The sequence below is a fragment of the Micropterus salmoides genome, unplaced genomic scaffold (genome assembly GCF_014851395.1).
Source record: "Micropterus salmoides isolate LMB-PRFRI ecotype aquatic unplaced genomic scaffold, ASM1485139v1 Ms_hic_scaffold_2, whole genome shotgun sequence".
NCBI lineage: Eukaryota > Metazoa > Chordata > Actinopteri > Centrarchiformes > Centrarchidae > Micropterus > Micropterus salmoides.
Genome location: NW_024041150.1, coordinates 51,140,186 through 51,164,213, shown reverse-complemented (window position 1 = coordinate 51,164,213; position 24,028 = coordinate 51,140,186). Strand labels below are relative to the sequence as shown.

The 24,028-nt window shown below is 40.5% G+C and overlaps 2 protein-coding genes across 2 annotated transcripts in view; one reads left to right on the top strand and one right to left on the bottom strand.

Annotated features, from left to right (window-relative positions):
* The window catches only part of LOC119912601 (zinc finger protein 2-like), a 746,717-nt gene that overhangs the window by 539,283 nt on the left and 183,406 nt on the right, over window positions 1-24,028 (top strand). The window lies entirely within an intron of this gene.
* On the bottom strand, window positions 790-22,374 carry LOC119913331 (zinc finger protein 91-like). Its single transcript, XM_038732738.1, has 4 exons — window positions 22,182-22,374; window positions 15,409-16,465; window positions 8,615-8,754; window positions 790-4,060 (listed from the first exon to the last, which is right to left on the bottom strand). Exons 1-4 carry the CDS (start codon window positions 22,272-22,274, stop codon window positions 3,044-3,046), a joined length of 2,307 nt encoding a protein of 768 aa, XP_038588666.1. The 5' UTR covers window positions 22,275-22,374; the 3' UTR covers window positions 790-3,043.

The window sequence follows — 24,028 nt, the reverse complement described above, 5'->3', positions numbered from 1 at the left end:
AGCAGTTAAACCCAGAGGCATCTAGGATCTAATTAGTTTGAAGCATACCGAGTCCTTCAGACGTTGATCTCAGAACTCAGCAGAAACTCCCCTTCTTTAGTCTCTTTCCTCCAGTTTCTGTTTTTTCTTGTCTCTCTGTTCATTTGTCAAAGGCAAAGCTGAATTTTTCATTTGAGCTGAAACATCTCAGACTTGAGCAGACACGTCTTCACCTCAGCTGGCGCCGGCTTTAATGAATCTGCGGCTCTTTGTTTCGACTAGAATTGGCTTTGCTTTCAGTCTGAACAAACCTCAACAGATTCAAAACCACATTCAGAAAACAACAACAGATCAAAATACACAACTACTCTATATAAGTTAACACATTTCAAATCTGGAGAAAAAATGTAAAGTAACTAAAGAAACAAGAAATGACCTGTTTAAGAGAAACATCATGGGAAGTAGATTTTACTCCAAACTATTTTGATGATGTTTCAGGACCCCACAAGATTTAATTTAATGAAGAGAGTGGACTCTTCAGAAGATACAGCTAATAGATTTGGTCTCTATAGTAATCACTTCTATTGATATTTGCAAGTGAGAAGCTATTTGAGAGAAAAAGTCCACATGAGAACTCTTGGAGACCTCCACCCTTTTTGAGATGCACGGTAAAGACTCACCAGAGCCAAAACCCCAAAAACACAACTGGACACATCTACCAAATACTTCAGGAAATACAACTGTGTACCATACTATACTAAACAAAAACAGGGACATGAGTAAATGAATGTATTGACACAATAAAGTATAAGCAAAAGAAAATAAAAACAGTGAATACAGATATAAAATAAAGATTAAATATGTTTCACTACAATAACAAGAAAACATGAAGCTCACAGAAACAATATTTCATCCAGCGTGGAGCTTCATTCTTGACTTTGGGGAACACATCTGTAATAAATGAGTCTAAACTCAAGCCTTACATAATACCTCTTTGTTGGAGCTTTTGACCCCATCCCATGGCCTTCTTCAGCAAACTGAACCTCCTCAGTCGTCATCACATGACTCTAGTCCAGCACAGTCTCATGATAACAGGCGGATGTTCTCAGGTGGAGATGGTAACCTCTGTCTCTGTTCTCAGAGGCTCTCTGGTGAATCTCCTTGATTTTTCTCCAGTTGTCGAGTCGTAGATGGATTACTGGATGGGTGACGACAATCCTCAAACTTTAAACCAGGACTTCCCAGTGGGACTCCCTTACATGGCGGGATTGTCACAACATCCAGAGCCTTTAAGTTACAAACCATCCAACACCTTCAGATCTCTGCTGGTAGGAAGACTGAAGAGGTGTATGGCATCACATGTGACAGAAAGGTTACTGTCTGCCTGTGAACACCAGACCTGAACCACTCACAGCATCGACTCTGAAGAGGTCAAAGGTCACGGAGCAGGTTTCAGTGGACGGCTGGAGAAAGATCAAGGAGGACTTTCACATCTGACACCTGAGTTTTCTAGACGCCATGTTAGCTAGTTTATATATCATATCTATAAGAGGTGTGTTCATTTGACAAAGTAATTTTTATGGCGCGTTTCTGTTGTGTTAGCTAATCATTAACAGCCATTTCCTCAAAACAAAATGTTTACTGTCATTTACATTTAAAATATATTTTATCTTTCTCATTTTATGTTGTATTTTACCAGTAATTATGTGGACAAAAACATCTGTTTTTAGTCTGCACTGCTCCCCCTCTCAGTGTCCTAGGCATGCCCTCAGTTTTAAATATTTCTTACAGGAGAAAACAAACATTTGATGTGGAATAAAACTAGATCACATGAATAAAGAGATGGTTCACTGATAAATAATGAACTGATCAATTAAAGCAAGTCTATTACCATACTTTTATAAAATGTACAAAACAATCATTTCCTCTAAACAAAATGTTTACTGTCATTTACATTTAAAATATATTTTATCTTTCTCATTTTATGTTGTATCTTACCAGTAATTATGTGGACAAAAACGTGAAAAGGTTTGCACATTAAAAAGACAAAAAAGCGGAGGGAAGACTAAATCATGCCTGCAATGTGTGCTGATACAGCAGGGATGATATTATATGAGAAATGTTTCTGTAGATCACCTATCTGAAAGAAACACCTCTGTTCCTGTTGTCTATCCCTTAGTTTGCAAAGAAGCTGAGACTATTACAACACAGCTATCAGTACTAGGGAAGCAATAAATACAGATGTTGTTCGTACGATTATAGTATAATCAAGGTTTCACGAATATTATGCATTACTTAATTTTAAAAGACCAGTGATGACTTAAGTTTATATTTCATATTTAATTAATTAGAGGAATATTAACTTCATTTATCCTCAGGGGAAATTGTTATTAAGGAGGGTAGTAAACTGAACCGTTATTGCCATCCACTCTCATGATCATCGTATAGGTTTTAGTGAAAATGAAATCACTCATGCGGTGTTTGTTATTAGTAACTGAAATGCAGTTAATTGGTATAGTCCAGAAAGTCCAGAAAGTCCATAAGCTCCTAATGTTTTGTTAGTGTTTTACCCCTGGCAACATTTTCTCAGCACAGACAGGAGGAGGCAACAGGATGTAATGTTGAATGTTCAGGGACTAAAGGTTTTGAGAGGGCTACGTTCTTGCATAAAGAAGAATTTACGCAGCGTGGAAGCTGGATTCAGCGCAAAAATGTTTTAATTTGACAGCGGTGTGCGCGCGAGCTACATCAAATTTGATGTAGGTATTCGCTACTTTAGCAGCAATCTTTTAACCCCAAAACTGCTGTTTCTTTGGTGGAAATAAAGCTTCACAGTTTGGTCCCTACGCCAGAGTTAACCAGTGTACAGTAGTAGCCTCCATGTCTCTGATAAGCACGCAACAGTTTTGTTCCCCACAAGAGAAACACTTGATGTAGCCTTTACACATTAGTCCTGACGTTTTAAAGCGCGGTTAATAGTGAAATCCGGTAATCACTGCATTCCTAATCAGGAATCAAGAAGGCAGGAGGAAACACCTCACTTGGCCCTGAAATATGTTCAAAACTAAGCATCATGAGTGCGTTGGTGGCCTTTAAGGCTACTGCTCTGAGCAAACATTTTCCCACATTGTTCACACCAGTACGGTTTCTCTCCAGTGTGAACACGTCTGTGCTTTGTCAAATCACTTAATGAGGTGAAAGCCTTCCCACACTGATCACAGCTGTACGGTCTCTCTCCAGTGTGAACACGTTGATGTATTTTTAGTTGATTTGATGTAGTGAAAGCTTTCCTACACTGGTCACAGCTGTACGGTTTCTCTCCAGTGTGAATACGTCGGTGCCTTTGTAGGTGACCAGATGAAGTGAAAGCTTTATCACACTGGTCACAGCTGTACGGTTTCTCTCCAGTGTGAACACGTTGGTGTATTTTTAGTTCGTGTAATGTTGTGAAAGCTTTCCCACACTGGTCACACCGGTAAGGTTTTTCTCCAGCGTGAACACGTTGGTGCCTTTGTAGGTGACCCGATGTGTTGAAAGCTTCCCCACATTGGTCACAGCTGTAAGGTTTTTCTCCTCTGTGACCACGTAGGTGTATTTTTAGGTTGCCTGATGTTGCGTACGCTTTCCCACATTGGTCACAGCTATATGGTTTCTCTCCAGTGTGAACACGTCTGTGGACCTTTAGGTCACTAAATTTCCTGAAAGCTGTCCCACACTGGTCACAGCTGTACGGTTTCTCTCCAGTGTGAATACGTTGGTGCCTTTGTAGGTGACCCCATGAAGTTAATGCTTTCCCACACTGGTCACAGCTATATGGTTTCTCTCTACTTTGAACAAGTCGGTGAATTGTTAGTATAGATGTTATGAAAGCTTTCCCACACTGGATGCAGCGGTATGGTTTCTCTTCAGTGCGAACACGTCGGTGAATTGTTAGTTTAGATGATTGAATGAAGGCTTTCCCGCATTGGTCACAGCTGTATTTCTCTCCAGTGTGAACACTCTCACGAATCTTTAAATGTTCAGATCTTGCAAAGGATTTGTCACAGTGCTGACGTTTGAGTCCCTCTCCTCCTCTTCGTTTCTACAGCAAAAGACATACAGAGAGAAAGACAGGGAGTGAGATGTCATGGTGGAGCGAGCCAGTGTTTTCCACAAAATGACAGTCTTACAGTGGCGGACGGCGGAGGTTTGTATTTATTTTATTTCATTTAGCTGACGCTTTTATCCAAAGCGACTTACAATTGCTATACATGTCAGAGCTCACACACCTCTGGAGCAACTAGGGGTTAAGTGTCTTGCTCAGGCACATTGGTGGATGGGTCACAGTGGGAATCAAACCCAGGTCTCCACACCAAAGGCAAGCATCTTATCTATGTGCCATCACCACCCCCATTTTAATATAATACCTTTTCTTCTACACATTTAAAAAGGTCTTGCACACAGTCCAGGTTCAAACATTGAATTACAACAGTATAGTACTGTGATGACTGTTGGAGATACACCAAAATAAAAATTCTTGGCCAAAGCCGAAACCGAATATGCACGGCTACCTTAATCGCCTTCTCACCAACGAGTGCGAGCTTTCAGCAGTGGCACACAAAACACAACAGTAGGGGTCTGAAATGTTATTATGAAATGTGTAAAAATATTTTCGGTTCATGTTGAAACTATGCTGTTATGCTGACTGCTAACTAAACAGCAGTCCTATCTATTTAAAACTTGTTTTAATACCACCAAGGATGAAATTTAATACCAACTTCACAGCTGTATAATGGAAAAGCTGTAGGAATTTTAAGCCTGAGAAAATTTACAAAGTTACATGAATTTAATAAAATATTTTATTGTAATACAGTCATATTTAATACACTATAGCTTTTTGTGGTGTGTTTGTACTTTGATAAGATAAAATTAATCAAAAGATTTGTGTTGAAATGTGCTGTGGACATAAGGGTTCAGATTAGGGATGTGACGATACACACGGCTAACATGCACGATTTATCAGCGATCGATCAGTGACAAGTGATCTGAATAGTAAATAAAAATGTACAGATAAGTTTTAAATGACACCAGAAGATGAAACCAACGAAAAGCCAAGCTTGTGGTGATAAACTTGCAACAGTGAAGAACATACCTGACGCGCAGCCGAAGGTGAGCAGATGTTAAAATCATGCATGGACTCTGCGCTGCAGGTCTTTTTTTACAGTTTTTGGTGCGGGCACATCAGGAAAAAAGGCATGCTCTTCTCTTTCTTTTGGATTGACTGGAGACTTTTGGATTTTACTCGATACTGGGCTGTTTCGGTTGACACCATAAAAGGTATTGAGTAGTGATACCCATCCCTACACATGACAACATTTAATCCTGGTGACTCTGTTCTAATTCAGGAATCTGTGCCATTTCGATATTTATATTACATGTTACTATGAGTTATCAGGGTAAAAAAAATTCAGTGAAGGAAAGCAAAAATGTACTACTCAGTTTTGTCAGGTTTGAGCCAGTGTCTGCCTACAGGGATACTAAGAATGTAGTTTTTGAAAGCTGCCTCATGGAGTGTTCATAAAGTTGTCCTGTCTGCAAGAGGCAGTGTGACGTCCAGCAAACAACGATGGGATCTTATGCGGCACACACTGCAAATATTCAAGACACATGGTGAAATTTGTGCAAGTGCAAAGCGATTTTATGATATTATGAGCAATGGGGGAGAAGTAGTTTCAAATTCTAATAATTTGAGAGAAACATCATTTGAGAGTCAAGCCATGGCATTAAATAATTATATCATCAGATGACAAGAAAAGTAAAAGTAAGTGTGGTGAACTTACTTTACTACAGAGTGGTAAGCACTCAATACAAAACTCAACGTTCAACCACTAATTAACGAGTCATTATATTAGTTCCCATCTCCATAATAGTCCACGAGGCAGGCCCGTGCACCAATCACCACAATACGCCAACCGTGCTACATGTGTCTTTCTGTTGTGCATTTGTCTGTCCTCCAAAGTGGCGGATAGCCCGACGATTTCACAGACCAACGCAAATAGTTGTCTCACATCTGGCAGGTGATTATATTTCCTGTTTAACACTAAAGTTTCGGCAGTGTCAGGTTCTGTCAATCCAGAGGCCATTGTACAGCAAGTCACGGTACAGCGTAGCATGCCAGGTTGATACTTCCTCTGCAGCTGTACTCTCGCGTGTCAACTTCTACAATGATGGTTTATCTTATGCACTGGACACTTTAGCCCCTAAAAACAAAGACTGTCTCATTTACCCATACACATCCAAACTGCGTCAGCTTAAGACCTTATGACGCCGCCTGGAGAGGCTCTACAAAAAGACTGTACTTGCTGTACATACACAGATGTACAATGATCATATACTCCTATACAAACACGCTCTCTCAACATCCAAAAACTCATGCTACGCAAACGTTCACGTTCAACCTACATGTACGAAATTTTCTGGGGACATGTATCGTATCAAGACGCACAAAAAAGCTTCAAGAACCCATACCCTAAAGTCAACAGGAAGTCGGCCATTTTGAATTTTACGGCCATTTTTGGATGATTTACACACTTCGTACTTTAACAAACTCCTCCTAGGGATTTAGTCCGAACGACTTCAAATTTCTGCTGTGCCTTCTAAAGGCATTGAAGATGAAAAGTTGTGCTATTTGCGAGTTTTCGTCAATGGGCGTGTCCGTGGCGTCAAAGATCAACTCTTCGCCATGACACAGGAAGTTGTTGTAACTTCAGTGTACATGCTCACATCTGAACCAAACTTTACGTGCTTGATAACTCTCCCACCCCGCAGACATCTACACACCAATACCGATTTATATTCATAGCGGCAAGTGCTATGTAGCTCCATTTAGGGGACACAGGAAGTGACATAACACCTTCATGTGGCGTCGGAACCGCGTAGCAAATTCACAGCCGCACCGGCAGAGCTCCAGAATATGCAACTCGGCCGGCTTACACCCGGACGCGCTACAAGTGCGAGGGCCCGCCCAACGCTGCTTGCAGCTTTAATTCTGACTTATTATCAATATTATATTCTTAGATTTTTATACTTTATATTATATTATCTCTGCGATGGACTGGCGACCTGTCCAGGGTGTACCCTACCTCTCGCCTGATGTCAGCTGGGATTGGAGAAGCGGTTGACGATGGATGGATGGATAGCGGGTCAGGCACATGCGCAGGACCTGCTATCCATCCATCCACAAGTGTGGTTTGTTTCCACGCCCATAAATCTGTGCAACCTTGCTCTTGGGCATGCCGTCAAGACAGTGGCTGATCGTCAATATATACAATATCAACAAAAAAAAATTTAACTAGGCTAACCGACGCACTACAATTTGACTTTATTTTATCAACAGACATTTGTTTATGAATACAAAAAGTAGTCCCACCAGGCTGCCGGTAGGCTGCATAATGCATGACGGTTGCTAAGCAACATACATCAAAGGCTAGAATTATTAGAACTATTTATTTATTTGCAGTAAAAAAATAAAAAAAACTTGGCCATATGATGATATTCTTGATCCTGTTTGCCGGCGGCCAGAAGTGCATAAATAATAATTTAATATTAGATCTACCATAAAGGCTGGAATTGCGTCGCTCCTTGAGCAACAGTCTTTTGAAACTTAAACTTTATTGCAATATCGCAGACATTTGGGGCAAAATAGTGGACTGCTGTGTGTGTGTTTTCATCTTGTGAGAGAGGGAAATGTTGAACACGTAATAAGCAATAACTTCTCTCTGTCTCTCTCATTATTTATTTTATCTCCGCCCGGTAAAATGGGATCTATATTATTTTGTATTAATAAAAAAAATAATACCAGGTGTAAAAGGGCCATGAGACCCCCACGAAGCTTAGAAATTGAACCCTGTATGTCGCAGTGTATACGCTCATTATCACTACTATGAACCAATTAGATTGCTTAATTTGAGCTACCCGTATTATAATATAAAATTATTCTGTAGTGGGAGCATTATTTGATATTGGGGATATTAGTCAGATCATAATCAGCTACCCCTGAATTGATATATAATCAAAAAAAAACAGAAGATGTCATAATACTGTGAGAATTATAACATTATGAGAGTGGAAAAGTGAACACATAGTATTAGTAGGTAATATTATTTGATAGGGCAGAGCGACTATATTGACTCTGCTATCGATTTGCGATACGGTAGAATTTTCGATAACGCAACATATATCGTCAGAACACCGGGTCTAAACCGAATAAAAGGTTTCACAAAACTGAAACTGCGTTTATCTAAAATGTTTAACAGCTTTCACAACAGTAAGAGGAGCAGAACACGGAGGACCGGTCGCTCAGCAACGTAACCGGAAGGTAACTTTAGCTTTGGCCAGCTAGCTAGCAGGCTACATGCTACAAGAGACCTCCTGCTCCTCCTCCTCCTGCTCCTCCTCCTCCTCCTCCTCCTCTCCGGTTCCGACCGTCACATTAAGTGTGGGTTCTGTAGAGATACGGGGTTCTGATGGCTCCCCTGTTGAATCCTGCTACATTACATCTTGTTTACAGTCAATATGAAGCTACGTGTCGGAACCAGGCCGAGCTAACGCCACGTTAGCTTCTTGTTAGCTGCTAGCTGTGTTCATGAACACTGACCTGAACATCGGTGCTATCAGAGCTCGAGCCTGCTGTTTGTCCTCCGGGGACGTTGTTGCTCCGGGGCTCCGGGTCCTGGTTGTCCTCCTCCATCCCGCTCTTGGTCCTGGTTCCTGAGATCCAGCAGGTCTCCTCTGTAACTTAGTAATGTGTCCGTCCGTATCGACACTTCGAAGCGCGTGTCGAGGCTTGTGTTGATGACGTATGTGGTGACGTTCGAAGCCTCGCGAGACGGCCGTTCGTGACCTATTCAGGAGATGGTTTGCGGGTTTTGCGTGCGATTCGAAAGGAGCAGCAAAATGCAGCGGACCCTCCTCAACATTTTGTGGACTTTTGAACTTGAAATTGAACATAATTAGATTTTATCTACAGCTCATTTTAAATGACTAAAAAAGTTTGTCAACTTATGTCAGAATTGCTTTGATCAAATAGCTTTTTAGCCAACTTCATTCCAACTCATCAAGTTTTACACTTCTTTTTTTTGTCAGTAGACATCGTTTACATGAAATTACAGCTCATATTTTAGTAGAAATGAGGAGTTACTTTGGATTATCACAGACTGGCATATGTCAAATATTAGCCAGGATATTCCCAAGTCACAACTGACTGATGCTCTTTATTCACTAACCACAGAGAGCAAAACATTTTATTTACAAACAAGAGTCAACATTTATTTACAAAACTAAAAATTATACTTTCAAGTTCTTTGTGTGTTTCATCTATTAGTATTGATTATTATCAAAGTATTCTAATTAATGCAGTTTCATGTTTGTAGTAGTTTTCATGCTTATTTAAAGTGACATCATGAGTTTTTGCTCTGAGGAAGAAGAAATGTTTAAACATTTTATTTACAAACAAGAGTCAACATTTATTTACAAAACTAAAAATTATACTTTCATGTTCTTTGTGTGTTTCATCTATTAGTATTGATTATTATCAAAGTATTCTAATTAATGCGGTTTCATGTTTGTAGTAGTTTTCATGCTTATTTAAAGTGACATCATGAGTTTTTGCTCTGAGGAAGAAGAAATGTTTAAATCCTTTTTATTTATGTTATTGTTGAGAATATTTCTTAAGGAGCTGTGTTGATGTAACAGGGAAAGGTAAGACAGGTCTAGCTTAGAGTAATGTAGCTGACCCCATAAGAGTTTTCTGACATTCTAGCTTTAGGTAATTCTCACATGTACTTGTCCTTATCAGGGAGACAAGAATGTTTACAAGAACTCACTGGCTAATGAAAAATTGGACTGACGTGTTTAATGACATAAATCTCTGTCAGCTGTTTGTGTCACTGACGTTAAATAAAGTTATTCAAATTGCTGCTACTGTCCGTCAGGTCAGTATGAAGTATGAAGACTGAGGTCAGAGTCTCTGTGTTTGTTTCTGTCCGACTGTCCTCTGTCTCCTCTGCAGAGAGAAGCAGGAACAGAAGCAGCTCCACTGATCCAACTCCTCTGATGTCCGATCAATTAGTTTGATCATTGATCTGATCTGACTCTGGATCAGAGAGAAAATGGAGGTGAAGCAGCTGATGAAGGACAGATGAAGACAGGAGGCCGGTTTGTCAGCTTCTTCTTCACTCTGAATCCTACAGACTCTCAGGAAACTCTGCTTGTTTTATTCTCACAGCTCTCTAAACATTTAGTCCAATCCCCTACATTTCTTTGTTCATCGACGAGAGCATCACTGTTACCAGCAGGACGTGTCCTTCATCACTGTTCACGTCCTCCATCATCCAGGAGAAACAGTCTGCTTGTTAATTGGTTGGCTAATCCGATGGACAGTAAAAGTGGAAATTCTAATATTAATATTCCTCCAGAAGTGTAAAAGACACAGCAGCAGAGTCTCTGGACGTCTTCATGATGATTCAGCAAATGGAAATGATTCCATGTGTGTGGAATCCAAATCAGAAATGAATCCTAGAAACTGTCACTTTGTCTGCTTCCTCTTCAGTCAAAAGGTTTCTCTGTACAGACCACAAATCCAGACTCCACAGCTCCAGAACCATAAACACCCGATGCTGGTTTCCAAACCAGGTTTTGTCAAAACGCACGTGAAATGACATGAACCTACACACCTGAAACAGCTGTTGTTTGTTTATTATAAAAATATCAATTATAAAGACAAAGAATATGGGTGAAAGAATGGATTAGCACACGCAAGTAGCAGGGATTGTCTGAGCTACAAAGAGAGCTGGAGGCAAGTGTTTTGCGGTGAAAAAGTAGCTGCTGTTCTGCCAGCTGCCTTCTCTCATTGGCTGGATGCGGATGTCGAGTCGGCCGACCCCTCCAGATATTTGGCATGTTACATATCTGGCTGGCAACACTCTGCACACAGTTTGCTCCTCCAGTGACTTTAAAGTGAAAACTATCATCTGTTGAACAAACTGAAGCTCCTCTGCTGCCTCCTGCTGGCTGCTTCCTGTCACTGTCAGTCTGTTCGGCCCTCAGGACAAACTGGAGAGCTCCACATTAACACAACAGCTGCATTCACTCAAGTACAACTAGGGCTGCGCAATAAAACAATAATGATAATTATTGCAATATTATTTTCCTCAATATCAATATAATACATTTTCAATATATCGTCAATAAATATTTGATTTAATTCATTTGAATCACAAAGAAATCAGAACTTAATTTTTCTATTAAAATATTTTGTTGAGGAAAAGGGACTGAACAGATTTAATAATCATATTTGTTAAAACACTTTTTTATCATAATAGTTTTGAATGTTCTCCCTTAGATTTGTTAAGTGATCCACTCTTTGGCATCAAGTGCCCCATTCTGATCATAAAGAAGAGTTGAGCCACATAATTAACTATCTGGTTTCTTCAATTTTCGGTCAGGAGCAAAAAATCAGTCTTTAAACCTGAAATAAATAACGATTTGACATTTATCGGGATAATTATAAATATGGAATTATATTAAATGTTTTTAACGTGATAACATTTTGGACCATATCGCCCAGCCCTAAGTACAACACTCAGGTACTTTACTTGACTGTTTTCATGCTACTTTCTACTTCTACTCCACATCTCAGGGGGAAATATTGTATTTCACTAATTTAACTAACAGCTTTAGTTACTAGTTACTTTAGAAATTAAAATTTTTACTCTACTGAAAACATTTATTTAATGTTTGTTAATAATATTGAGGTTTGGACTGTTGGTTGGACACAACAAGCATTGTGAAGTTGTCACTTTGGGCTCTGGGTAACTGTGACGGCATTTCTTACTATTTACGTGATCTTTACAAACCAAACAATCAATCGATTAACTGCAGCTTACAGCAGATACAAACCAAACTACTGCAGGAAGCACATCAGCTTCTGTACGTTACAGTAAGGGAGGAAACATCAACGCTGACATGAGCTGAGGTGTAAAGGTCAAAGACATGTGAGCTAACAGACACATTAGAAAGTTCAATAACAAATCAAAGCTGCTCGTTCAGCCACTAAACGTCAGTGATTTCCTGTCAGAGCACAGCAGCATCCAGAGAGAGTAAAACAATGAAGGAAAGAGCAGAAGATGGAGGAACAGCAGCACTCTGTTCTCTTTATTCTTCATCTTTATTGGTGTGTCTGCTTAATGAGCAGCAGGTGGCGCTTAAACACAGTCTGACTCTTCAACAAAACCTCTGGAAGCTCTGTTAGACTCTGAAGGTTTCCACACGTGATGCAGTTCATTAGAAAACATGATATTTAATAAGGAATGTGAGAGTGAGAAGACGATAAAGAGGTTTTCCACCTTTGTAAATCAGCTTCCACCGCTTGTTTTGGTGCTGCTGCACAGACGACATCAGAATCTGAAGTAGAAGTTAAAGGTTTGTGACTGCAGGATCAAAACAGGACGTTTCACTTTCATCATGCTCCTTTGAAATCACAACTTTTCTCTCTTTGATGCTCGCGGGTGAAAGCGGTGATCATCATAGCCATCAACCAATCCCTTCTCTGTCTGGGTGGAGGGGTCATCACCAAATGTAAAAAGGTGAATGGTTTGTGTTTGAATCAATTACAATAGAACAAATATTGTTGAATGGAAACATTTCATTGAACGTCCAGTTTCAAATGGTGAGTCAAAGCTTCTCTTTGTGTCGACTAATTTAATGAGAATATTGAAAAGAACTCAAGTCCAAGTCTCAAGTCTCCAGCTCAGGTTATTCCAGTACCAACCCTGGCAAGTTAAACAAAAAGCAACACATTTACTGACAGAACAGAAAGCAAACAGCTGTTAAAATAATATCAGATAATGAAGACATTATTTCCACCACTTATTCAGGCCTCTTAAACATTTGGACTTTTTGATTTTTGCCCTGTCTTCAGTGTTGACATTTGGAGCAGGTATAAACAGATGTCATATGATCTAATTTGTTTGAAGCAGAAAATCCATCTCTTTCCTCCAGTTTCTGTTATTTCTTGTCTCTCTGTTCATTCGTTAAAGATAAAGCTCAATTCTTCATTTATTTTTTCACCTCAACTGGTGCTGTCTTTAACAAAAAAAGATAGAAAACTTGTTGCTTCAACTAGAATTGGATGAACAAACAGATCAAAATACACAACTACTCTACATACAGTTAACATGTTTAAAATCTGGAGAAGAATATTTAAAGTAACCAAAGAAACAAGAAATTGAACCTGTTAAGAGAAACATCATGGCACCCAGATTTTACTTAAGACATAGGAAGGTAAGGGCCCCACAAGATTTTACCAAACATGTACGACCACGCTGGGCCAGTTAAGCCTGGTCCCCACCTTCACCAGCTTTTTAAACTTTGTCAAAAAATACTCCATTAACTTTCTACTATTGTCAATAAGTTTGCAGTCAAAAACTTCTCTAGAGACGGTCGAGAGTCAGTTCAAGAGAGTTTATTCCAATAAAAGACAGATAAACCCGTACAACACCCCGGCAGGTCGGAGGATGAAGTCAATCCAGTGGTCTGCAGACAGCCTAATATATCCCCATCTGGGCTGGTTTGCCCCTTCCTTTCCTCATGATGAACTTCTTATTCTCTGCCGTCATGCTGCTTACATGAGTTGTTTTACCAATTAACACTGTTGTCCAGCTGTCACTCATTACTGTGTTGTTGATTTTCTATATTTTTACACTACTGGATAATAAGTTCACCATTACATTTCAACTTGGGTCTTGCCGTATTTTTTAAAGGTTATACATGCATAATTTGACATACAATTGTATTTCTTCAAAAATTAATACAAGAATTCATTAATGCTTAGTTTCTTACAGTCATCTTGATGTTGTGCTGGCTGTTTTCTGCTTTTCTGCTTATCATCTCTCTGTCGCGTTTTCATCAAGCATCTGTCGTTTTTATTGTCATCAAAAATTCCTTCAGCAAGTTCACACAGGCTGTAATAATCAGAGGTTTAAGTTGACAATCAAACCCTTAATCAGTAATTAAACACAGTCTTAATATCAGCAGACTAGAACATCAACAGTCCCTCATGTAGTCATAACAGCAGTAGATAACAGTTGAACAAGGTGTGCATAGTCTCCCACTCAAGGATCTAACCATAGTGAGCTTGTTACTGCATACAGCACTTATAAGTAGAAAATAAGGTACATCTAGGTAATGTACAAAGATTAAGAATGATTAATGATAATAAAATGATTAATACTTATTAAGGATAATCACTGATGACTGTTTTTTGACTGCACCGATGTCTGTTTTTAGTCTGCACTGCTCCCCATCTCAGTGTCCTAGGCATGCCCTCAGTTTTAAATATTTCTTACAGGAGAAAATGAACATTTGATGTGGAATAAAACTAGATCACATGAATAAAGAGATGGTTCACTGACAAATAATGAACTGATCAATTAAAGCAAGAGTATTACCATACTTTTATAAAATGTACAAAACAATCTTGAATTTGGTTATTTTATGGTAAGTGCGTTTCTATTGTATTAGCTAATCATTAACAGCCATTTCCTCAAAACCAAATGTTTACTGTCATTTACATTTAAAATATATTTAATCTTTCTTATTTTGTGTTGTATCTTACAAGTAATTATGTGGACAAAAACGTGAAAAGGTTTGCACATTAAAAAGACAAAAAGACAAAAAAGCGGAGGGAAGACTAAATCATGCCTGCAATGTGTACTGATACAGCAGGGATGATATTATATGAGAAAGGTGATCTACAGGGGAAACATATCTGAAAGAAACACCTCTGTTCCTGTTGTCTATCCCTTAGTTTGCAAAGAAGCTCACATTATTACAACACAGCTATCAGCACTAGGGATGCAACGAATACAGATTTTGTTGGTACGATTATAGTCTGAAGAATAATCATGGTTTAACAATTATTATGCATTAATTAGGAGGAATATTAACTTCATTTATACCCCAAGGGAAATTGTTTTTAAGATGGGTAATAAACTGAACTGTTGTCATCCACTCTCATCCATACGTGTAATTTTTTGTGAAAAGTTGAGAGCATCTCTCATACAGGCTTATTAATATCTGAAATTCAGTTAATTGGTATTATCCTGAAAGTCCATAAGCTCCTGATGTTTTGTTAGTGTTTTAAATCTGGCAACATTTTCTCAACACAGACAGGAGGAGGCAACACTAAATGTTTAGTGACTGATAGTCTTGAGAGGACGACGTTCTTCCATAAAGGCTCTTTCAGAAAAGAAGCAATTTGCACTGCGTGGAAGCTGGATTCAGCGCAAAAATTGAACAGCAGCATGCGCGCGAGCTAGCCTAGCGGTGCATGTTGCTCAACGCAGCAACGCCCCTAATCAGGACATGAGGAGAAGGCAGGAGGAAACACCTAGCTTGGCTCTGAAAAATGTTCAAACGAAGCACCGTGAATGCGTTGGTGGACTTTAAGGGTACTGCTCTGAGCAAACATTTTCCCACATTGTTCACACCAGTATGGTTTCTCTCCAGTGTGAACACGTCTGTGCTTTGTCAAATCACCAAATGAGGTGAAAGCTTTCACACACTGATCACAGCTGTACGGTCTCTCTCCAGTGTGAACACGTTGATGTATTTTTAGTGTATGTGATGTAGTGAAAGCTTTTCCACACTGGTCACACCAGTATGGTTTCTGTCCAGTGTGAACACGTCTGTGCCTTTGTAGTTGACCTGTTGCAGTGAAAGCTTTCCCACACTGGTCACAGCTGTACGGTTTCTCACCAGTGTGAACACGTTGGTGTATTTTTAGTTCATATACTGTTGTGAAAGCTTTCCCACACTGGTCACACCCGTAAGGTTTTTCTCCCGCGTGAACACGTTGGTGCCTTTGTAGGTGACCTGATGAAGTGACAGCTTTCCCACACTGGTCACACCAGTAAGGTTTTACTCCAGTGTGATCACATAGGTGTCTTTTTAGGCTACCTCTTGTAGTGTAAGCTTTCCCACATTGGTCACAACTGAACGGTTTCTCTCCAGTGTGAACACGTCTGTGGACCTTAAGGTCATTGGATTTATTGAAAGCTTTCCCACACTGGTCACAGCTGTACGGTTTCTCTCCAGTGTGAATACGTCTATGGACCTTAAGGTCACCTGATTTACTGAAAGCTTTCCCACATTGGTCACAACAGTAAGGTTTTTCTCCAGTGTGAACACGTCGGTGGATTTTTAGTTTAGATGCTGATATGAAAGCTTTCCCACATAGGACACAGCGGTACGGTTTCTCTCCAGTGTGAACACGTCGGTGGATTGTTAGTTTAGATGACTGAATGAAAGCTTTCCCACACTGGTCACAGCTGTACGGTTTCTCTCCAGTGTGAATTCTCTGATGACTCATTAAATATCCAGATCTTGCAAAGGATTTGTCACAGTGCTGACAGCGGTGACGTTTGAGTCCCTCGCTTCCTCTTCGTTTCTATAGCAGCATACAAACAGAGAGAAAGAAAGTGAGTGAGATGTCACGGTGGAGCGAGCCATCTAGAACCATAAATTACATTTACAGCACAACCCACAATGTTCCAAGTTTGACTAAAACATTACCACCTGTAACACCTGCAGGGATGTGTCCACAGAGGGGTCTGGGGTGGCACAGACCTCTACAGGAATCTGATCATCACAGATCCCTCCTAGACATTGCTCTATTATCGATCAACCTCACATGATCAAGTTACATTATGGGATATGTAAGATCCTGTGTTAATAGAGTTTGACCCACCCCAAAGTCTTAAGTCAGGATATCTCCTCCTACGCTGCACAGATTGACCTTTTTTATTAAACGTGTTTCTCATAAGAAAAGTGTGATAGTAAAAATCAGAAGTGGCCCTTGTAGGCCGGAGGCTGCTTCAAACAAATTTGTTCAGGTGTTGGACCAGATCAACAGCTTATTAACTACTGTAAGTCACCACCCCTCCACCCAGACTCTCAAACCAATATAACGTTATAACTAAATAAAACTGTAACGTTACATGATCAACATAAACCTGTAACCCATTTGCAGCTAATGTCAATAAACATCACAGCAGCCAGTGGAACGTAAATGATTACGTTAATCGACTACCACCAGTTTGGCAAACAAATAAATGCTCATTCATCTTTTCCTAAGCAACGACAGTTGGAGTTAACCTCTCGTAGGTCGTAGCTGAAGCAAGAAGCAAGCTAACTTAGATGGCCAATGCTGAGCTAAACATGTTTACTAATGTCAGGTTACCTAACTATTTTGCATTCAGTGCTTCTTTCGTTTGGGCCTTGTATAAGTTTATGATGAATGGCACAGCAGCTGCCGGTGCAGTTAACATGTTTGTTGTCCTCTCTCACGTGTGGCAGAGTGCAGCAGATACAATGTATGTGTTATGTTGCCATATAACTATTTGACCGTAATTAACACTTAGAACGGTCCTCAATGTCCCATGTGATTTCATTGGTTGTTGTCTTTGATTGGCGTATATTTGTAAGGGAGTGGGCATTAGGGGAAAGTGGACAGGAGTCGGGAGGTGAGAGAGTAGCTGTACGGCAACACATTCTCACTCCCAACTCGTCACATATTGACGCTTGTTCAAGGTTTTTTTCCGCCGCCTGTAAAAACCTGGGTAGCCCTTTAGCGTCATTCTTTGACGGCTCTGTGGTCTAGTTACCAACGTTTAACAACAAATATGCAACGTCTGGCGATACTATGCTAGCATTTTGATACATAGCCATTTTGAAACAGCACGTTATTCAAGCCGTGAAACATTGCAATTTGGTTAGATTTAGGCAACAAAACTACTTGGTTATGGGTAGGAAAAGATCATGGTCTGGGTTAAAATAACTACATCAATCAACATGTAAGTTAACTTACATCACTTCAATAACTTACATATTTATGTAACTGTCATAACTTAAAAATACTTCTGGTTCTGGCCTTCCATCTACCCCAACCACCTCCTTACTCAGTCTTTTGTGTTAAATACCATATACGTACCTTTACCATCAAAAACTGACGCTACAAGGCTTTTTCTCTATACATTTAAATAGGTCTTGCACACAGTGCAGGTTCAAAAAGTGAAACTGTTTGGAGTAAAGCAGCCGTCCTGCCACTCTTGCTGGAAATATACTTTGACTTGTGCTTTCTGTGACGGCCCTGCCTAGTTGGGTGTTTAACTGTGTTCCTTTTGTCCCTGAAGGTAACAGCGCCTGTAAACCAGATTGGCAGCACCTGGGCCAGACGCTGTGGGAGGATAAATACAGCATAGCTGCCTGTTTTATGCTCATTTTCAGGATCAAAATCTTATTTTCAAAAAACTCCTTATTTTCCCCTCATACTGCACATTGCTGCAGCTCCTCTTTTCACCCTATGTGTTGTATGAGCTACCGAGTGATACATCTCTACTAGCCAATCAGAAGCAGAGAAGCAGGTAGTAAGAAATAAAGTAATGTGATCCAAATCAAAGGCGCTTCAGACTGCGCCTGTAACCTAGCAGATATATAAATTACTCTCCACAACATCATTGTTCCACATCTTACCATAAACCACTACAAAAATCACCATATTTCAACTCAATTTTACATCAAAATTGGCCAAACAATTTGAACGTTTGCTCAGTAGCTTTCACATCAGTTGTAACATTAGCATTATAGCTATAACCTTAGCTGTGTTAGCCAACGTTTACAACAACTCTGCACTTGAACAGTCTGTGAAGTTACATTGACATGCTTATATTTAAAATAATTCACAACCAATAAAGCATACTTACAGGTTGTGATTGTGAATTTCCAGGCCCAAACAAAGTCGGAGTTGCATCGTCTTTTAGGACTAAACGTGGAACTGTTGCCGGTGTTCTGACGATCTATGCTGCCTTGCCGAAAAATGCTACCATAGCGCAAAACGATAGACTCAACTCTACTCGGCTCTGCTCCGTTTTCCATTGCAGATATTACCCAGAGATATGGTGCGTTACATTTGACACGGGAAGTCGGAAGTGAAAACCTTCCAGCTGTGTTTCCTCTGCCGGTGTTGCTGCAGCGGTCTGTGTGACGGCGGGAGCAGAGGGCTCTGTGAGCGGGCGGCTGGCCGGCCTCACGCGCTCCTCCTGCGGGTTGGTACAGGCTTCCCCCACAGCCGCTTGCGGAGCTCCTCAACTCCAAAAATATTAAAGCACATTTTTGTTCCGCCATCACTTCTCGTAAAACTGTCAATATTCAAAATCTGCACAGCTGATTTCTCACCTCAAAACTTCTCAGAAATGGATTTAGTGATGAAATTCCATACGAAAACTGTAAAATATAAAACTTTCTGTTGGCCTCTGTCTGGTGCAGCAATGATGATGCAGTGAATATTCTCTCTGACCAATCAGTCTCATGTTTTCACGTTACATTTTACGTTCACGTTTACATTACAGCTTGCTAGGAACCTCGATGGAGGTGAGGTGATACGAAAAAAGTACCTGGAAGCAGGTACAGGTACAACATTTCTACAATGGAAACCCAAACAAAGGCGAGTCGAGCCAAAGGGCCTCCGCTCAGACTAGCTTGATTTGATGGCGTGCCTGACCCCGCTAGCCGCTGGGCAAGCTTTATGACGCGTTTTCATTGTGACGTCACAAATGAAGGAAGTGAAAGGCTGGACTACAAACGAGCTGTTCAGAGCAGAGCTTTCTGTGAGAGATGGGAACTCCCTTTGGGGTGGACTTTGGACTTTTTCGCTTTGCAAACCTGTTACTTGCATAAAAAATTATATATAACTCAATAAAAGGAGAGGGAAAAAGCCAAAAAGCATAATACCACCTCTTTAAAATTAATTATAGGATTAGAATTTATTATTTTAAATACAGCAAAATTGTTTCTACAGCAGCAACATTAATGTTTACAATAGCAAAGTCACTATATAAAGTCAATATCTGACTTACGTAATGGCGTCTGCAGCCTTATTATAACCTTATTGATTTTCAGGTTTTGAGAAATTTTGGAACTGGGTCCTTTTAGACCTGGGTCTCAATCCCCATCCCTAGCCGTAACTGTAAGTAAGTGCAGCAAAACCAGCAGTATTAGTAAAAGGCTCATACTGCATCAGTACAACAAGCAGGAACATGCACCAAGCAATATTTTATTCTACTCCGTCTCAACCATCGCAGCTGTGTTTTGGTTTTACACAAACACACATGCTAGCTTTGCTAATAGCTAGTTTGTCATAACAAGCTAAAACTCTGTCTGTAGCCTGTTTAGCTGAGATGCTACATCCCTTAAAATTTAGCAACCTTAAAATTTAGCAAATCCTTGTAAACTCAGCTGCTTGTTGAGAAACCGGCTCCTCTCTACCAAGACCAAAACTAGTCGCCACAAGAACAGTTTCCTTCCGATTGCAGTGGGCTTCCTCAACAAGGCTCGGGTCCCCACTGTCACTGACTCTCGTGCCCCCCTCCCCAAACACACACTTTAAAAACAAAGCTCAACTGTTCTTTGTGCTCATGTTGTAAATTTTTGTACATACTTGTCAGCATTGTATTATAGTATTATTGTAATTACTGTATACTTGTGCATTTTTAGATCTCCTTACTTATTATATCTTTATATTTCTATATGTTTATGGGTACTGTAAGCACCGATTTATACCACGGCAAATTCCTCGTATGTGAAAATGTACCTGACAGTAAACCTGATTAAACAGCAGAGGGAGAAGGAGGACTGCTGGCTTCAATCTAAACTTTATTCAGTTATTTTACATGTTCCATTTGTTTCCTTTTACTGCTGCTCTGAATACAGTTCAGGGTACCGCCAGGATTAGTTAAATTTAAGACTTTTAAAGACCACATGCACAAGTCACACTATTAGGTTCACGAGAACAAGACAAGAAGATATTTTTAACACTATTTTGATGAAATTTTCAATGCTGAAATCTATAAATGGGGGGCTGGGGGTCCTCTAGAAAACTTTGAGCATTAAACACCTAATTTCCTGCATTCTGGAGACATTTTCTGCACCAATCTATGGTAGAATTGTATTTATTTATAAAGTGATTCAGGTGACAATTCAAACAGAATATAATGCAGTACTCAGAAGCTTGTTCTTTTAGCTTAAGTTCCTTTATTTTTAGACAACATTTGTTTCTTCTATATTTACATTGCATGTTTTATTATTGAGCAAATAAACCTTTCAAGTATTTTCATTTGTTATTTAACGTCACTCTTAAGGGGTGAAATCAAAAAGACAAAATGAATTGTGCAGCTTGAGTTGTTACAATTAATTACACCTTGGCTAGATAAGGTAATGTAATGTAATATTTTAATGCCAGTTACCTCAGTGATCAGTCATCCTGTTCTGTTTTTGCATCTAAAGGCTTATAGTAATATACGGTAAACCGTAGTATTGGCTTGAAAGCAGCGGGGATAAGTTGGGCTCCGGTGTGTTTTCTCCTCGCTGTTTAATGTGCATTAGCATGATGGATGTTTCCGTTAACATAACGTTACCCTACAACAGCGGCACAACGCCGACACACAGACACGGTCCTTATACACACACCCTGTCTCTTCGTTGTTGATGCAACATTCACTGACTAGTAACCTGCAGCGGCTCTTCCAGCTCCATTAGCGCTGTGTGTTGTGCTAAACTCAGCACTACTGTCCTCAGCCTCATGCGCGAACTAGTCCGTGTCTCTGGCCTTCTGAACTTCAGACGCTTGTCCATTCTGAGTCCACGAGATAACGTTGTATCTTAAACCAAGTTTGTTAACCGTTAGCTTGTTAATAGCACGTCAGAGACGTTTTGTTTTCTTTCCTAACAACTGACTGACTCGCTCCACAGCTTGGTTGCCAGAGCTCGTGCACCGAACACTCCACAGTCCAGAGCGTAAACCCAACTGCCGAACCGGAAGTTAACTGTAGCTTTGTCCAGCTAGCTAGCATGCTAACACCCAGGCAGCAGGCTACATGCTACAAGAGACCTCCTGCTCCTCCTCCTGCTCCTGCTCCTCCTCCTCTCCGGGTCCGACCGTCACATTAAGTGTGGGTTCTGTAGAGATACGGGGTTCTGATGGCTCCACTGTTGAATCCTGCTACATTACATCTTGTTTACAGTCAATATGAAGCTACGTGTCGGAACCAGGCCGAGCTAACGCCACGTTAGCTTCTTGTTAGCTGCTAGCTGTGTTCATGAACACTGACCTGAACATCGGTGCTATCAGAGCTCGAGCCTGCTGTTTGTCCTCCGGGGACGTTGTTGCTCCGGGGCTCCGGGTCCTGGTTGTCCTCCTCCATCCCGCTCTTGGTCCTGGTCTCTGAGATCCAGCAGGTCTCCTCTGTGACTGTCGGAGCTCTTCAGATTCAGGAGCGCTGCGGGAACTCGTGGAGCTGCGTGTTCTCGCGGCCTCACAGAGTCTCGCGTAACAGCAGTCTAATGTTGCTGATTTTTTTCCAAGACGTTGAAGCTTTTTGTCCCGCAGAGATTCACAAACCATCGTTACTGTATCAGCAGCTGGAGACTCTGTTCTGTTCTCCAGACTGCAAACAGCCTTAAAACGAGTTCTGGTGATTCAGTTCATTTCAAACAGTCATTTCTTTTTGTCCTCATTGTTCCATATTTAACACTTGTGGGTCATGAAAGTGCGTTTATGCTGAAGTGGCCGTGAGAGACGTGTTTGTTTCTGACAGCTGAAATTTTCCTAGAACTATATTCAAAGTGTCATAAACCAAATATCAAATTTGTTGAATCCAGTTTTTATTTCAAAGATGTGTGTTTAAGCTGAAGTTAGCTGGATTACCAGATGTGTCTCTGTGGTCCAGCGCCTGTTCTGGTCCTTCAGTAGTTAACTGCTGCTTCTTCTGTCCCTGACACACAGATCTGGGATCAGTATCGGCAGCATCAGCTGTCTGAAACTGACCCTGAGTGCTTGAAGTGGAAAGAAATACGTGCCAGTACTTCTGGACCAATTTATGGAGGAAATGTCTTTATTATATGAAGGAAAACAAAATTAAGGTGGCAGGTGACAATTCAACGTATAGAAATGTAACTGAATAAAATGCAGTAATCAGCTTTTATCAAATTTGTTTCTTCTATATTTTAATTGCACCGCATGTTTACTTATTGTGGATTGTTTCATTTGTTATTTAACATTTTTTGTTGCTGTCATTCAGAACATTTTTAAAAGCTTTCAAAAAAAGTGATCGAGACACTCTGATTCTGACAGCGTCCACGTCCTCAGTGTAAATGAACATATCTGTCAATACTTTAAATGTCCCGCCCCATCCACGCTGTGATTGGTCGGTTCACGACAAGTGACACTGACAAGCTACTTTTAGCACAGGTTGCTTGAAAGGCACCCGAGCTTCTCTTCTCCCTCGTCTCTCTCTGCCGACAGCGATTAGTATGCAGGCGAGAACGGGAACAGGTGAGCATCACATAGCGCCTAGAGAACCTGATATGGAGAGGACAGAGGAGAGTACCGGCAGCTTGGGAGAAGTCCCAGGACGCAAGATAATGGACTGCTTCTCAAGTCTCTTAATTGCATTCACGTTTCCCTCACTTGCGTCTTAGTCCCGCCCACCGGAGATGCATGGAGAGACACAAGGAAACCAAGCGAGGAGAGAAGGAACGAGGAAATGTGTTTTTAGAGACATGATACGTCATTTTCTCTGAAGCGTCACATGAAGCGACGTCCGTTTGTGATGATGGCGGCAGCTGATCACAGCTGGATCAGCTGTCAGTCGGCTCTAACAGCTGTACACACTTTTGATGGAGTTTGTGTCTAATAAAGTCTCACAGTTATCAGAGCACAGCAGCATGACTCTCTCTGTAGCTGTTACCTGTTTAACAAACACCTGCACATGAATAATACTATGTTATGTCCTGCTCAGAGGCACAGGATAATTTCTACTGGCACAATGCTGAATTTATATTAATTGATTCTGACTGTGAATTCGTTATTGAATAACTCAGAATATGATCATGGTGCCTTTAGATTTATTAGGCTAAATGTTTCAGGGATGATGTAACTCTAGTCGAAGCTCAGTTT